This window comes from Cyprinodon variegatus, unplaced genomic scaffold (assembly GCF_000732505.1).
Source record: "Cyprinodon variegatus isolate N-32 unplaced genomic scaffold, C_variegatus-1.0 Scaffold103, whole genome shotgun sequence".
NCBI lineage: Eukaryota > Metazoa > Chordata > Actinopteri > Cyprinodontiformes > Cyprinodontidae > Cyprinodon > Cyprinodon variegatus.
Window position 1 is genome coordinate 107,448 of NW_015150556.1, and position 15,590 is coordinate 123,037.

The 15,590-nt window shown below is 38.2% G+C and overlaps 3 protein-coding genes across 3 annotated transcripts in view; 2 read left to right on the forward strand and 1 right to left on the reverse strand.

Annotated features, from left to right (window-relative positions):
* Positions 1-6,871, forward strand: part of LOC107084533 (ras GTPase-activating-like protein IQGAP1) — a 53,887-nt gene extending 47,016 nt beyond the window's left edge. Inside the window, exons 28-36 of the mRNA XM_015374420.1 lie at positions 1,229-1,235; positions 1,334-1,436; positions 1,519-1,660; positions 3,099-3,186; positions 3,305-3,517; positions 3,620-3,780; positions 3,920-4,063; positions 6,034-6,142; positions 6,343-6,871. Coding sequence (XP_015229906.1) covers positions 1,229-1,235; positions 1,334-1,436; positions 1,519-1,660; positions 3,099-3,186; positions 3,305-3,517; positions 3,620-3,780; positions 3,920-4,063; positions 6,034-6,142; positions 6,343-6,456 — 1,081 coding nt within the window. The 3' untranslated portion in view covers positions 6,457-6,871. The remainder of the gene's footprint in view (positions 1-1,228; positions 1,236-1,333; positions 1,437-1,518; positions 1,661-3,098; positions 3,187-3,304; positions 3,518-3,619; positions 3,781-3,919; positions 4,064-6,033; positions 6,143-6,342) is intronic.
* A 237-nt stretch (positions 6,872-7,108) lies between these two features.
* On the forward strand, positions 7,109-10,678 carry f2r (coagulation factor II (thrombin) receptor). Its single transcript, XM_015374412.1, has 2 exons — positions 7,109-7,303; positions 7,964-10,678. Exons 1-2 carry the CDS (start codon positions 7,234-7,236, stop codon positions 9,163-9,165), a joined length of 1,272 nt encoding a protein of 423 aa, XP_015229898.1. The 5' UTR covers positions 7,109-7,233; the 3' UTR covers positions 9,166-10,678.
* LOC107084528 overlaps positions 10,532-15,590 on the reverse strand; it is a 6,208-nt gene continuing 1,149 nt past the window's right edge. The window contains exons 2-11 of the mRNA XM_015374413.1: positions 15,117-15,259; positions 14,934-15,001; positions 14,687-14,815; positions 14,500-14,595; positions 13,535-14,420; positions 13,292-13,437; positions 11,914-11,975; positions 11,687-11,797; positions 11,508-11,609; positions 10,532-11,333 (exon numbers count right to left, since the gene is read on the reverse strand). Coding sequence (XP_015229899.1) covers positions 14,332-14,420; positions 14,500-14,595; positions 14,687-14,815; positions 14,934-15,001; positions 15,117-15,259 — 525 coding nt within the window. The 3' untranslated portion in view covers positions 10,532-11,333; positions 11,508-11,609; positions 11,687-11,797; ... (1 more) ...; positions 13,292-13,437; positions 13,535-14,331. The remainder of the gene's footprint in view (positions 11,334-11,507; positions 11,610-11,686; positions 11,798-11,913; positions 11,976-13,291; positions 13,438-13,534; positions 14,421-14,499; positions 14,596-14,686; positions 14,816-14,933; positions 15,002-15,116; positions 15,260-15,590) is intronic.

Sequence of the window (15,590 nt, forward strand, 5' to 3'; positions counted from 1 at the left end):
AGAGTGTTGTTCAGCATGGGGGTGAGTAGAAAATGAAGGCTAATCATGTTTTGGGTGTACTATTCCTTTAAGCTTTAGTAATGCAGTTTTTGTGCAGCTTTGATTGGCATTTCTTTTAAACAGAAAAGCAACTTTTTTTTTTCCTGATTTTGAAATAAAACTTTCTATAAACTATAAATAATGTTTGATAACTATTATCTTGATTTTTGCATGAGATGTAATATGTAGAATAAACAGCCAGCTGTTAAGTCTGTACACAATGACCAGTGTGCTTGTTTAAATTTTAAATGGGGAGAGGTGACCTAGTGGTTAGGGGATCAAGAGGTTCTGAGTTCAAGCCCCACACCTACAGACTGCCAGTCTGGGTCTCTGAGCAAGACCCTTAACTCCCACACTGCTCCCTGGGTGCCGCACAATTGCAGCTCACTGCTCCCTAAAGGGATGGGTTAAATGCAGAGAGTGAATTTCGTTGCCTTGTACTTGTGACAGTGTCATGACAAAGTTGAATTTCTTTACTTCTATTTTTAAAAACTGTTGCTCATAAGGATGATGGGTTCTACTGTATGACTTTCTGAGACCTGTGACCTTTCTTCTAAGCAAGGACATGTGCTTTCTCTCATAACCGCCCCTCACAGCTAGCCTGCAGCAATATGGGGGGGAGGGACAAGAGTTGTTTTGTTTTTTTTAACTTTATTTCAAAATTTTTCTGGCATCTCATTAAGAGAAGTTTAAACAGAAACTGAATCAATTTTGAAACTTGCATCTATGGGAAACAGACTCATTGCTGATACAGACTGTAGAGGGATTTATTCATCTTTAAATAATGATGTCTGACCTCCTGTATTTTTCTTTCCATCCTATTTTTCTTTCACCGTTATCCTGTTTCCATTCTTTATATTTCCTGAGCTTGTCCTTGGAAAGCGATTAGTAATGAGAGACGAGGGATAAAGCATGAAGTGTTTTTAGTTTAACTCTAAACAGGATTGTTAATGGATGAATTAATGCATCAGGAAAATGTTTCATCTATATTTTTCCTCTGCTTATGAATATAATCTTATCAGATGTTAATGTTCCTCAATGACTATGGAACAAGTAAAAGGAGATTTGATGGGAAACATTTATTCTAATGATATGCAATGATTTAATAGGAACTTTTTTTTAGATAACTTGAAAGGCAACAGCATATTCAGTAAATTTCGACTTTGATCTTCATTATTTTTTATTCCAGCAACCTTGTAAACACTGGTTTTATTTACTTTGTTTATTTTTGGCTCTTTTGTTGTAAATTGTTTGAAATGACCCGGTTGGGTTAAACACAACTGTTTACATACAGCTAGTGTTGGAGCACCTGGAGGCCATCTCTCCAGACCGAAATGACCTGCTGCACGAGCTGCTGCAGGACCTGGGAGATGTTCCTGATGTAGAAGCTCTGCTTGGTACTGGTTTAAAACTCCTGACTATTAAGTCCTAAGTTCTCCACATTTCCTCGATTTGCAAACTATGCTGCTGTACTTTTAGGTGAAGGAGCTCTAGATCCAAATGAACCAAACAGAGAAAGCGCTCTGAGTCAGCTGGCAAAGACTGAGATCTCTCTAACACTGACCAGCAAGTTCGAACTTCTGGAGGGAGATGAGAAAGACTTGAAGACCCTCATGACAAAGTAAGTCAATGCTTAGAACTTGGGCATAATAATCTTATATTTATCTCATTCTGAGGCTTTGAATGCAGCTGTGGGCGTCAACTGCAAAACTGTCAGCAAAAATCGCACCTAGTCAGCACTGCTCTGTTAGTACTCTGTTTTCCATTGGCTTTTGTGAGACAATTGGTGCGTCTTTGCAGGCGTCACTCAGCTACATATCTTTGTTGTCTTTCCTGCTCCTCTATCGTGTTCTGTCCACAGAGGAAGGAGCAATGGGGCTGGGGTTATCTACCCTTTAAACATGCATCCTCTTTAACAGCCTTATGGAACAATGCGGTTGCTCTTGTCCTGTCTTTCAAGCCGCGCTCACAATGTCAAATAAATAGTGAAGACGCAGTAACTTAGATTATACTATTAGCATGTTAGCTGGAAATGTTCCCCATATTTTAACTGCAGCAGGTCTTCAGTCAGAATCAGCTAGATGCTGTCTTTACCTGCCATATAGTATGATGCATGGTGCTTGATTGATTTAAAATAAAATAAATATTTTTAAAGTAAAGCAAAAAAGACAGTTTATATCTGTTTCTGTCTACTTACTAACCTACGTGAGAAATTTGCAAATGGCCAAGGCGATGTCAGCCTTTCAGGAGGCAGAGGAGATCAAAGAAGAATGTTTAAAAGGTGATTGGGGAATTTTTTGAGGGCTTGACATAATACTAAGTGCAGATATCAAAATGGGGTGTCTACATATATAGCAAGACGAGTTAAGATACATTCAAGAGTATGCTAGTAGAGAGATAGACATCACCTCCTCTTCTGTTTTCCAAAGTGTAGATTATTAATAAAAGATTGCATAGATATATATAACAAGGCAGTCCTAATATTCGATTTTCTACATCACACACTAATTTCAAACTTTTTACTCCACAGTATTTGTGGTTTTTCTAACTAAATGTATGCAGGTTACTCCAAAAAAGAGAGGTGCCGCTTTACCATCTAGAATGCAAAACAAAGCACTAACACTGGTATTTTTAAAAATAGGAAGGGGACCTGTGATCAGAGCAACTTGTTGTAAGCATTATTTTCGTTCACCTCTGGAAACAGCAATGCTTCATTTTCTACGTCAACCATGTTTTTTCCCTCTGTGATATTCACCCTGCCTGACATAAATTGGCAGAGAAATATAAAGCTTTAATTTTATATATTGTGTTGGATCACGGATGATGTAAGACTCTGGAACACATCCAACGAGAGATGATTGTAAATCAAGTTATAAAAAAATTACATCAGTCCTCTGAGAGGACTACATTTTCATTCCTGAAACTCTTAGAGTGGTTTCCATCATGTTTTCACAAAGACGACAGCTCCTCCGGTTTGGTCTAAACAATATGACTTCACTATTGCTTGTTTTAAAACTAACATTTTGTTTCACTTAAAGATGCTGCTTATTTTCTTTCAGGACCAAAAAGCTGCTTGTTGATGTCCTTCGGATCCAGCATGGAGAGACATTACCAGACATCCTTGAGACCCCAGCTACGGCTCCACAGGTCATATCTTCTATTTATCTCGACAGTTACTGTAATTTACCCAAATGGAAAAATGTTAAAAGTCTGGATTATTATTTATGTAATTAATATAACATCTTTTTTTTGTTTGTTTCTGAAGGAATCCGAGCATACAAAGATGGTCCAGCGTAGGGCGGACCAGGATGCTCAGACTCCAGAGGGGCTGAAAAGCAGCCCAGCAGTGTTGGAGGACAGCCAGCTGCCTCTCGAGCAAAAGAAGAGGAAGATCTTAAGAAATCTCCGTAATATTGAACAGGCTGGCCTCGTCACTGCCACTAACAAATTCCAAGACATCATCAACGACATAGCAAAGGTTGAAAACTACTTCATTCTGTCTGTTTGAAAGTGCAGGCTTTATATTCCTCCAGTTAGTCTAAATTGTATCAAAACTGATCTTTAAACCTTTAATCGACAGGACATTCGGTACCAGAGACGCTACAGACAGAGGAGAAAGGCAGAGCTTACCAAGCTTCAACAAACACTGACGGCACTCAACTCCAAAACAGCCTTTTTCCAGGAACAGATGAATTATTACGACACCTACATAAAAACCTGTCTGGATAACCTCAATCGGAAGTCAGTGTGGTTTCTTACCCTTGTTAGATTAATTAAAAAAAATGTATTTAAGTATTTTTAGATCTTAGTCCTGATGTATTTTGACAGATGCATCAAAACGAAGGTATATAAAAATATGTTTTTTTTTTTTGTGTTTTAGGAATTCACGCAGGTCCATCAAACTGGACCGCAAAGGAGAAGAAAAGGGCAGTAAGAAGTGGAGGCCTCAGTCTCTGAAGTACACAGCAGCCAAATTGCATGAGAAGGGAGTCATATTGGAGATAGAAGGTCTTCAGACAAACCAGTAAGTTTTTTGGTTATGGATAGAGACTCTCCTTTAGGTCTGCGGTGCCTTCCAGAGGTTTTCATGACTTTTATCGTATTACCGTTGCAAACCTTGATCCTTATTAGGATTTTATATCATTTAGTATGACAAAAGTGGATGGAAAATGATTTATAGTTTTTGAGCATTTAAAGAGAAAAGCAGCAGGGTGTTCATGTCTGTACTAATATAATGTTGTGTTCTACATCAGGCTCAGATCACGTCTGTAAAGATCAGCTTATTACAAGGATTGAGATCTATCAACATGATTAAATCTAAACATTAGATTAAAGCTCTCTGTGTTTGTTTAGTTCAGTTTTCCAGCCGATAGATTAAGCTCCACCCTGGTCTAAACTCCTTTTCAGCTTCTAACACATCTTATTTGGATGTTTTCTTCACTTTGAACTACACTATTTGTTGCTCCCCTCCCATATTTTGTTTCATTTCGGTTTAGACTGGCCAGTCCTTTATCTTTTATTACTATAAACATCATTGTTTACTTTCTCTCAGCAGCAGCTTTTCTCTTGCATTTTCTACCCCCATTTCGATTGTGCATCTCTAATCGCTGTCCTGTCAGCTGATCCTTCTACCTGATCCGGCCATCTCTGCTGGTCCTTCATGGTTACCATTAGGGATGCACGATATAATCGGCCCCCTATCGGTATCGGCCTTAAAACTGAATATCGGACATCGGCCACCCCACCGATATTTAACCCGATATTTGATCAGCTTCTGAGTTTGTAAAGTCTAAAAAAAAAAAAAATACTACTTCTTCTTCTTCCTCAAAAACTTCTTTTTTACAGACTTAAAAACTTCTAAAGACGAGGGAAAAATATTGATACATTTAAAAACACCATATCAATCTCTTTTACTAATGAAATATTGCTATATGTCATCGTTATGCTACAAAATCCCCCGAAAATTCACAAAATTTTGCCATATTTTTATATGTTGATATATCGACGCGGTATCGATCTATTTTACTAACAAAATCTTACAAGAATTTGCAAAATATCACGAGAGTTTGTAACAGAACGATGAAATTTCAAGAGATTTTGAAAGTAAAATAGATCGATACCGCGTTTTTAAAATCAATTTGATATCAGCATATGAAAATATATTTGAGTATATTATTTTTCAAAGTGTCAGAAATGGATAACAAAACTGCTATTTTCAAAGACTACTTATTTTTGTCCAGCTTTAACATCGATATCGGTTATCGGCTACATGAGTTTTAAAATATCGGCATATCGGATATCGGCCAAAATCCCAATATCGTGCATCCATGGTTACCATGCCTCCTTTTTTAAATTATTGCTATCTTTGTCCAACCGTCTGGTTTAGGTGGAAGGCCTTGTTTTGGTTGATTTTTGTTTTTGCTAAATTCTAAGGGCTCTACTACAGCTTCTAGGCCTTTAAATGACAGTTGGCCTACTACTCGTGTTATTTTTACAAACAGGTGGACCCCTTAGGTGGCTTTTGATGGTATATGATTGCACAGGATGTTTTTAGAGATGTTGGATTAAAGGCAGCAGACTAGACATGTAGGCCATTCTACTGTGTAAATGCATTACTTAAGGAAAAAAAAGTACAATGCATAAAAACAAGTATCCTATACTTTGTTTTGGTCTATAAGATTCCAACAAGCTACATTAAATGTTGGGTTGAAAGGTGACAGATTTTGGAAGTTCATCAATATTTCTGCCTTAGATTAAGGTTTCAAAAGGTTGATTTAATTTTTTTGGAGGTGATAAACAACCATGTGTCAATATCAATCCAGGAAATACTCTTTGAACAGGTCTACCAGTTCATTCTGTGTGAAAAAGAATGTTAAAGAATCATGCTTTGAGGCTGAATCTATTAGTTTGGTCAAACATTGACTTCATAATTCCGTCCCTTAAACCAAGGAAAAAGATGTTAAATAATAAGAATTTGCTTTCTTACCTCCACAGGTTCAAGAATGTTATGTTTGACATTTCTCCCACTGAGGAAGTTGGAGATTTTGAAGTGAAAGCCAAATTTATGGGTGTTGAAATGGAAAAGGTCCCACTTCATTTCCAGGTACTGTGAATATTTCTAACGTGTCTGAAATTAGTGAAAAGAAGAAGAAAAAAAGTCAATCCTTGACTGCAGTGACCGAAATGTCCTCTTCCTGTCTTTGGTTGACTGCAGGAAGTGTCCATTTTTTAATGAAATCTCCTTGTGAAAGAATAATCCTAAAGTTGTTTAAATGACTTATAAGTTGTTTGCTTTATGTCCAGGACCTTCTTCAGCTGCAATATGAGGGCGTGGCTGTCATGAAGATGTTTGATAAAGCCAAAGTAAACGTTAACTTACTCATCTTCCTTCTCAACAAGAAGTTTTATGGAAAATGAGCACGGAAGAGTGAGCGAGAGAACTACTGGGAGCAAACAAATAGTGCCTTTGGAGTTTTTGAACCAAATTATAAAACATCACCTGCTTTTAATTTAATGAATCTGAATCAATTGTCAACTTTCTGTGTCTGTTCAGTTTATTTTCTGTGTTGATTGTAAATGTAATGTACTTTTTAGAAATTAAATTGTGATGGAATTCATATTTTATATGTAAAAAAACAAGAAAAAGGACCTTACATGTTGGAAAAAACTAAAATAGCCATTACTACAGCTTACCAGTGCCTTTTAGATATATAAAAATGGGTTTTAAATCAATATTAAAGCTACAGATTTATTTGAATGTTACTATTATTAGTATATAATTATCTGAAAATCTTTGACCAATGTACAAAATAAACTCCATATGTTAAGACTGTTTTTCTCACCTCTGTTTGAGATTTAGATTTTTTAAGTTTATTAAAGCTGAGCTATTATAAGGATAAAGGCATTATGATAAAATGAAATGTAGAGTTTGTAACTGGCAGTCAGACAGAAATAAGGAAGGAAATGGGAAAAAAAATATAAATTTCTGGAGAAAAAAAAACATTTGAAGCTGTCAGTTTCAGTGATCATTCATTTTCTCAGTAAAGAGGAGGGCCACAGGGCCGAGAGGCGGGGTGTGTCCTCAATGCTCAAATTTTCTGAATATCTGCAGACAAAAACGGCTCAGAAACTGAATTCTGACAAACCGATAATTTTAGTCCAGCCATCAATTATTGGAGGATCTACAGCAACAGGATGTTTCCTCAAGCTTTCAGCTTGCTTGTTTTTGCTTTAAGTCAAAGCTCAGTATACTGCACAGAAAATGGTGAGTACCTTTAAACTTCACAGAACATATGCACGTGTGCAAAGATGTTTTTTTGCCTATGTCTTGATTTATAAAAGGCAAACACTAGAAGACTGAATTTAAGAACTAATTGAATCGTATTGAGTTCACATTCAAATGCACTGGATTTTAAATATCGGATATCTCCCTTCTGAACATTGTTTTTAATGGTGTTTTGATAAGGGGATAAGAACTACTTCATCTGAAACCAAAAATTTAATTTTTATGAAAGGTAATTTTAGTTTAATAGGTTATTAAAGTGCAAATGCAGTTTGGTTTAAATCGGCTCCTTACAAGCTAGTTTGAAAGAAATGGTTTTGGTAAGCTGCAAAAGGATGTTTTAAAGTCAATAAAATTACCCTTAAAAAAATGAAAGTTTCCATTCAGCTGTTGAGGGCCTGTAGGTTGATTAAATGCTAGAAAACTGCAGCACATTTTGGTTAATGATGTAACACAGATATGCATTCAGCTTTGTTTCTGGGAGTGAAAACATGGTGGAAAAACCTAGCATTTTTTTAATGCACTAGATGAGATATTATGCCAGCAATGTTTGCTTTGAAACATTAAAGCCTTTATAGTTGGACACCAGATGCTATTGAGGGTTATACATTTTTTAAAAAAAATCTTTGTGTCTTTCTTAAGGCTCTGTGTTGCTTCCTCGGACTTTCTCTGGTCGCTTCGTTCTGGTAACTGAAGAACCTGTGGACTACATTGACCTGTCCGCATTGGACAGCGATGACGATGGCTCAGGTTTTGAGGCCGAACAGAAAGTGGTGAAAAAACACGGCCACCACCAGCAAAAGCTCTACGTTGTCTCCAAGGAGGCAAAGGAGTTTCTCCAGGGTCGCCTTTCAACCAGCTTTGTCCCAACAGTTTACACCCTGGTCTTCATCATCAGCGTGCCTCTCAACCTTCTAGCCATGGTGATGTTTGTCCACCGCATCCGGCCAAGGAAGCCTGCAGTGATCTACATGCTGAACCTGGCCTGTGCTGACCTTCTGTTCAGTCTTTTCCTTCCATTTAAAATTGCATACCATTACCATGGCAACAATTGGATCTATGGGGCTTTCCTGTGCAGGATTGTCACAGCAGCTTTTCATTGCAACATGTACTGCTCAGTGCTGCTCGTCATGTGCATCAGCGTGGACCGTTTCCTTGCTGTGGTTTACCCCATGAACTCCCTGACATGGCGGAGCCCTCAGACTGCTGCAGCCATCTGTGCAGCCATGTGGCTCCTATCCCTGGGAGGAGTGTTCCCCCTCCTGCTCTCTGGACAGACGCTACATTTATCAGACCTTGGAATTACTACCTGTCATGATGTGCAGGCTGTAGAGACCCTACAATCTTATTATCTCTACTTCTTCCCCATATACTCTTCCATCTTCTTCTTCATACCTTTTGTCTTTACTATTGTCTGCTATGTTCGAATCATTCAGGCTTTAGCAGCAGCCAATGTGGAGAACCGCTCCAAGAAGACTCGGGCTATAGTGATGGCTGTGGTGGTGCTGCTTGTGTTTATGGTCTGCTTCACTCCTACGAACATCATCCTGATGTTTCACTATGTTTATATTAGCCACTCATCCAGTGATCATTCCTACCAGGCCTACCTGTTGTCTTTGTGTATAGGCAGCCTCAGTTGCTGCCTGGATCCACTCCTGTACTATTATGGCTCCTCTCAGTGCCAGAAGCAGATGGCGGCAATTTTTAGGTGCAACCAACTTCCACCAGCAGAGAGCAGCTTGGACACACACAGTACCCATAGGAGTGGATCAAGCAGCAGGTCCTGTAAGATGGAAAGGATGCATACTGTCCTTGGAAGCCAGTACAACAAGCTAGTGGCTTAGGCTAATACATGATAAGAGACTGTCTCCTAAAGTAATGCAAACTTTCCCATAAAGTCTCATACAGAATAATTTTACCCCCCCTTAGGCTTTTCCACTTTTAACATGTTTTTCCACTAAATGTAATTTATTGTAATGGATTTTCATAAAATACTCATGTTAGATGGTGCATGGTTTGGGAACAGGATGGAAAAGACTATGTGGCTTTCTCTTTGAAAGGACAAATAGCTGCAATGTAAAATGCATTTCTATTTGGCCTTCTTTTGAAAACCATAATTTTACTGCAATTAATGCTACAACTCTCAATTATAGAGCTCATAGACTTGCCATTTCTCATCTATGAGCTTCAGTCACATCCTATTCCTAGTCCAAAACTTCCATGTGATGTAGGTCATTGCAGCTCTTATACTGTAGCTGCAGCTCTTCTGGGAAAGCTGTCCACATGGTTAAACATGTTTATGGGAATGTTTGTGCATTTGTCCTGTCAAAGACTGATGCAGTATATGAAGGCCTGGCTCTCAGTCTACTCTAATGCATCCAAATGGTTTTCATGTTGAAAGTCTGCAATCCCATCAACATCAAACTCTCATGACTTTTGGACCTTACTGAGAGCACAAGCGGAAAGTCATGTTTCTAAAGTCAGTAGGTCCTCTCTAAACTGGTTTGCTGAGGCAGATGTTCTTTTACCGGGACTAAGCATCCAAGCCCAAATATTTGGATATTTATTTGGATGGTTGAGAAACTACTGGCTTAATAATATAGTTATGTCTCTTAACAGTTTAATGTGAAAACACTGAAATTTTATTCATTCTTTGCAGAACAGCTCAAGCTACCTTAGAATGGATAAATTAAACTTTGTTTCAAATTTGACTCCAGCTTTAATCTTTTATCACCTCTTACATTTCCTCTGTCAGGGTTGACCTCTGTCTGCCTCCATCCATCCTCTCATTAATGTTTACGAGCTTCCGTCTTTAATGAAGAAAAGCCTCCCCACACAATGCTGCCACCAACCTGTTCCACCATGGGGATGTTGTTTTTCCACACTGTGGATTGTATTTTTATTATTGTAGCAAACTGCAATATGGGACTATTCAGGCCAAAGTAGCCGCATAAATGATAGATGACAGAGCCTAAGCCTCTCTGCTTATTCTTTAAATCTCATCTTGTCTTGTCTTTCATTTGCCAATTCAGGCGTGGAGTTCCTAACCTTTAACAGTCTTGAATGTTGGATTGATCCCTGCAGTTCATAGAAAAGGTGTGCTCTATGAAAACAATACAAAAGGAGGACTCTAATAGGATTTTTAATGAAGGATATTGGCTGGATTAGGCTTTGATTTGATATCAGTAAAGAGGAATGAACACACACTGCACCCTGTCATGGTTTATTTAACATAACATAAAATGGGAGGAAATTTGTGCCAGTAATGTGACAAAATGCAGAAAAGTAATGATAGTGCTTAGATTGGACCAAAACAAATCTTGCTTTTGGTTTTTGTTCGTGCACTGCACCCACCTTATAACTAAACCTTGAATGTATTATCTTTTATACTCTTTCATTGAATCAGAAGAAGCATCCATATATTTAATCCAGCATATATTACAGATTTGTAGGTTAGATTCTAGTCCTAATCGGTTTAAAGACAAAATATTTCAATGAACGTTCTCAAAATATGTAAGCAAGATAAACCAAGCAAGCAAAAATCATTTGAATTATTAATTTAGCAGGTATTTTCTCACTGTCCAGACTGTATGATCAACATGTGCAAAAACAATGTGCATGCTGTTTATTCATTCTTCGCTTTTTATTTTTAAAATGATACTGACGCTTTAAAACAATATTTAGACTTAACCACACCAAAGTTTCTCTTCTGGGACAAATTTGCTGATTCATGGTTCAGGGGAAGTTGACACGACTTCATTATTTGTACATGACAGCTGGTCTAATGTGTGCCATCACAGAATAGAAATGTTCACCTTCAGATAAGTCATGGAAGCATGTTAAAGGAGTTCTTTTTAAACAGTTTGGAGTCTCCCAGTGGAAATCTGTAAAGAAAATGCTGGTTTCAGTCAAAGATAAAATTGTGCGTATGGTTTCAAGTGGCACATAAGGTTTCATTGACTATCTTTTATTGCTGCTCAGTCTTTTGTCTCTTTGTTGTCAGGACACAGTTCTGTAAAACATAAAGATAAATCCTGTGAGAAGATGCAAACAACTTTACCAAATAAACAATACAGTTAAGAATAAATTGTCTTGTATGAATTCTTGATTTTATGGTGTGAGATCTCCACCTGCTGGTGATTTCTGCTATTTCTGTTGCCTTGAGATGGCTGCTATAGTCACTGACCTGCTGTCGTGTCGTAGCTGTGGAAGTTCTCTGGAAAGTTCAGACATTTTGCTTGCTCCTTGAAATTTTCTACCACTTTGGGATTTAAATTTCCTGTCCTTGCTGGGGAAAAAATGACTTCAATGTAATCGAAGAACTTCTAGATATTACTGAAATATGCAGATGACAGCAGTGCTTACTAAACTGCATGATGAATCTGCCAGTGACATCCATATTACGGAAAGTATCCGTCCACAGCAGGCAGCCGGAGCAGGTCTGCAGGAGGTGTCCCTTGTGGTCCGACAAGTTTTCTATAAATGCAGGAAACCCTTTGATCATGAACAGTTGTTTTTATATGGAGATCCATTTAAATTAAATGTGTGTTTTTTCTTTTTCAGATAAGGAGGATTACTAGTGTTGCACATACTGCGAAATGTGGCCGTAAGCCCAGAGATGGTTGCATTTACTTTCCCAAAGATGCAGCGGTTACTGAAAAACAGATGGGAAACGTTATGTAAGCTTTAAATCAACTCAATTCCACGAAAATCCAAACATTTTTCACACTGCAGCGGATTCCTGAAGGATTCATGCCTCAAAAAGATTTCACCTTTTTCATGCTACAAACACCAAATTGTATGTATTTTATTAGAATGTGATTTGTCAAAACAAAAGCACATCTTTGAAGTTTGGTTTGCAATGATATTGTCTTTAACTCGTGGAAGAAAATCCCTCTGGCAGACAAAGTCTTGTCTGCAGTTTGTCACAAGCTGTGTAGGAGAAACCCTAAACATGTGGAGAAGGTACTGTATAGTAGAGTCAGATGAGATCAAACCCTAAACCCTCATGTCTACTTGTAAAATTATTTGCATGTTAGAAATTACAATAAATGTCAAAAGCTGGTAATGGCAGCATAATGCTTTGGGGCGGCTTTCATTTTCCTGTGCAGGTAGCTAGTACAAGTTAACAGGGATAAGGAGCGAGCTAACAACAGGGCATAGCGGGGAGACAAAAAACAAAACAAAAAAACTGCTCCTAAATGATGCTACAATGGCGTTGGCAGATGGCCGCTCACACTGAGCCTGGTTCTGCTGCAGGTTTCTTCCTGTCAAAAGGGAGTTTTTCCTCTCCACTGTCGCTACAAGCATGCTTAGTATGAGGGATTGCATTTGAGTCAATGAGTCGATGCAATCAACTGGTTTTCCTTAGAAAACTTTGAATCAATTTGACTGTATTATCTGGTGAAATGAAAAGTGTCTTGAGATGACATGTGTAGTGAATTGGCACTATATAAATAAACTGAATTGAATTGAAAGGTTTAGATAAAAGTATATTCAATTTCAATTCAGTTGAAGAAACCTCCAGCAGAACCAGGCTCAGTGTAAGCGGCCATCTGCTGAGGCCGACTGGGGTATATGCATGTGTTTTAGTGGCGTGGTCAAAGTTCAAATCATAATCAGCAGCAAGATTGTTAACTGATGTTTGAAAATGATTTCATTTAAGATATAAAGCTGAAGGAAACATGCTATCCAAAAACTAGCTACCATACACAGTGGTTCAATATTACATTGTTGAATAAAGACACTAATTTCTTTTAATATTCTTATCTATTAAGGAAAAAACTTTCAACTTTGTCTTCCACTTTATAATCATGCACTATTCTATCTTTGCCAATTACCGGTACATAAAAATCCTGAAAATTAACATTAATGTTAACAGTTGTAATCTTGTAAAATGTTTTTTTTTTTTAAATGTTTTTGGGGTGTCAGTACTTTTAGAAAAAAACTTTATATAGTGGATGGACTCACAAGCAGTAGTCCCCCCATCTCAGGGTCACAGTTAGGTTGTCAGAAGTGGGCTGCAGCTCAATCCAGGAACTTTTCATGTATTCCAGTGCTTTGTGGTATGTCACTGGATCACCTGCTCCCATCACATAAATCCATTTTCCAAATAACTTAGATCAAAAGTGTATGAGAGAAAAAACGCAAACGTTAAATTGTTCTCCACTGCTGGGATACGTTTAGAAGTAAACCAAAGTAAGCAGAACCCACCTGATCAGGCTCCTCCGGCATGTAAGGTTGAACCAGCTCCTCACAGTCCGGTGCAGATGCTGCACTGAGAGAAGCAAGAGTCAGCAGAAACCCAACAACAGACAGAGCCATGGTCAGACAGCAGATGTTACTGATCCTCCAACAAAAAACCCTCTGGTACCCGGTCATTTTCTCCACTGGGCTTTTAGACTAAAAGAAGTTGTTGTGTAAGTGCTAAAAACGAGGGAGGAGGCGGGTGTTCTACACACTGAAATACTTATGCAAAGCCTTTCCAGGAACCATTAGGACACATGCAGATCTCTTTGGGAGCAGCTCTGAAAGACCTGATCAATGCTCCTCTGTTGCAAAAACTTTCCCTCCTGAATGAACTCCGGCAGAGTGCCACAACTTTTCAATCGTCCAAATAAAAGATCTGACTGAGCTTTACATCAGCAAAGGTTGCTTTTCCGTTGGGCACTTTTGTCTCTTCTGCTGCATGTTACCCAGCAACAGGCTCTGCATTTCATTAGAGCTGCATCAGTATTAATAAGAAGTAAACAACAAAAATTATCAGTTTAAAAAGTTGAGAGACCATTTTGTAGAACAGAGAAATGAAAAAACTGCCTTTATTCATCATATACATCAATTAATCATACAAATAAAACTACATCAACATTAATGACATTTAACTGCCTTGGCTAAATTACAACGAATGGGTCTAATAGCCTATAGCAATATGCAAATGTAATTTAGTGCATGTTAAACTGGATTTGTGAGGGGATGGTGGACTGCCCACTGAGTGGCCTCATCTCTGTGCTCTAATCCTCAGCTGGCTGATTCTCAGTGTCATCCTCCTCTGTTTTCTGACCAGCAGGTGATGTTTTCTCCCTGCCATCTGGACACAGATCTGAAATAAAAGAAAATAATTACACCAATATAACTCTTTCCTCTGGTTCCCTTGGATTTTGATAAGACAAAAGAGTAACCTGTGTTTACGAAGTGATACTCTGGGAGAAATCCAAGACATTCTGCCTGCTTTTTGAAGGTTTCCAGCTCAGACGGCTGCAGAGCACCAGTTCGTGCTTTAAAGAGATGGATCATGTTAAAATGTTACCCAAACACAATGCATGTCACTTCAATGATGCAACAAAGGGTAAAGGAAAAGTGTCTCACTGAAGAGAAACAGGTAACGGCCCTTTGATTTGCCATCAGGGAGGAGGGTGGTGTCCTCAGACAGGAGGCAGTCGCTGCATGTCTCATAATACTTTCCATCATGATAGGAAGTGTGACCATTGATTATGACTGTAAAATATGAGGAGACGTCTCAGTTCATGGTGCATTTGGGATGATTTGTCTGCATGCTACATCCACGCAGGACTGACTCAGGAAAACAATTCACTGATTATTTCAAAACACATACAAGCGGTGTGGCTTGTTATTCCTGATATAGTGATGTTTGCTGCACCCTGGAGACACTTGTCTTCATTACTGTGAAAGAACAGCAGTCAATATCAACCCTTTAATTCACAATGAAAACCACAGACCAGATCAATAACACTTTAAACGGTCAGATAGGGCCATTAAAAATGAGCAGAGTCCTTACAGACGGTCGGCCCAGTACAGGGCGATGACCCCGCTGTCAGAGGTGGGGGACAGGTCTACCCAGGAGCTGTGAACCGACTGCAGGTCGGACTTCAGGCCGTGCTTGTCCCAGGAACCAACGTGGAGCACCCACTTTCCATAGATCTGAACATGAAATTACATGTCAAAAATGTTGAGTCATATTTTATGTATTGCTACAAAATTGTAATTACTTAAAATGTTGGATTTCTATTCCAAAGTTTTAACTGTTTGATTTCCTTATTACTGTATTATAAGATTTAATAACTTATTTATCTTATTTGATTGATTATTCATTGCACTACTATTTTAATTTAGTAAAATCATTTAGTATTGCAGTGTTGCTTCTAGTCTTTACGTCCCATGATCTTTTACCTATTATTACAAACAACACAAAAGGATTTACTTTTCACTTTTAAACATTTATTTAAAAGAAAAAGGAAGGATTCACATAAAT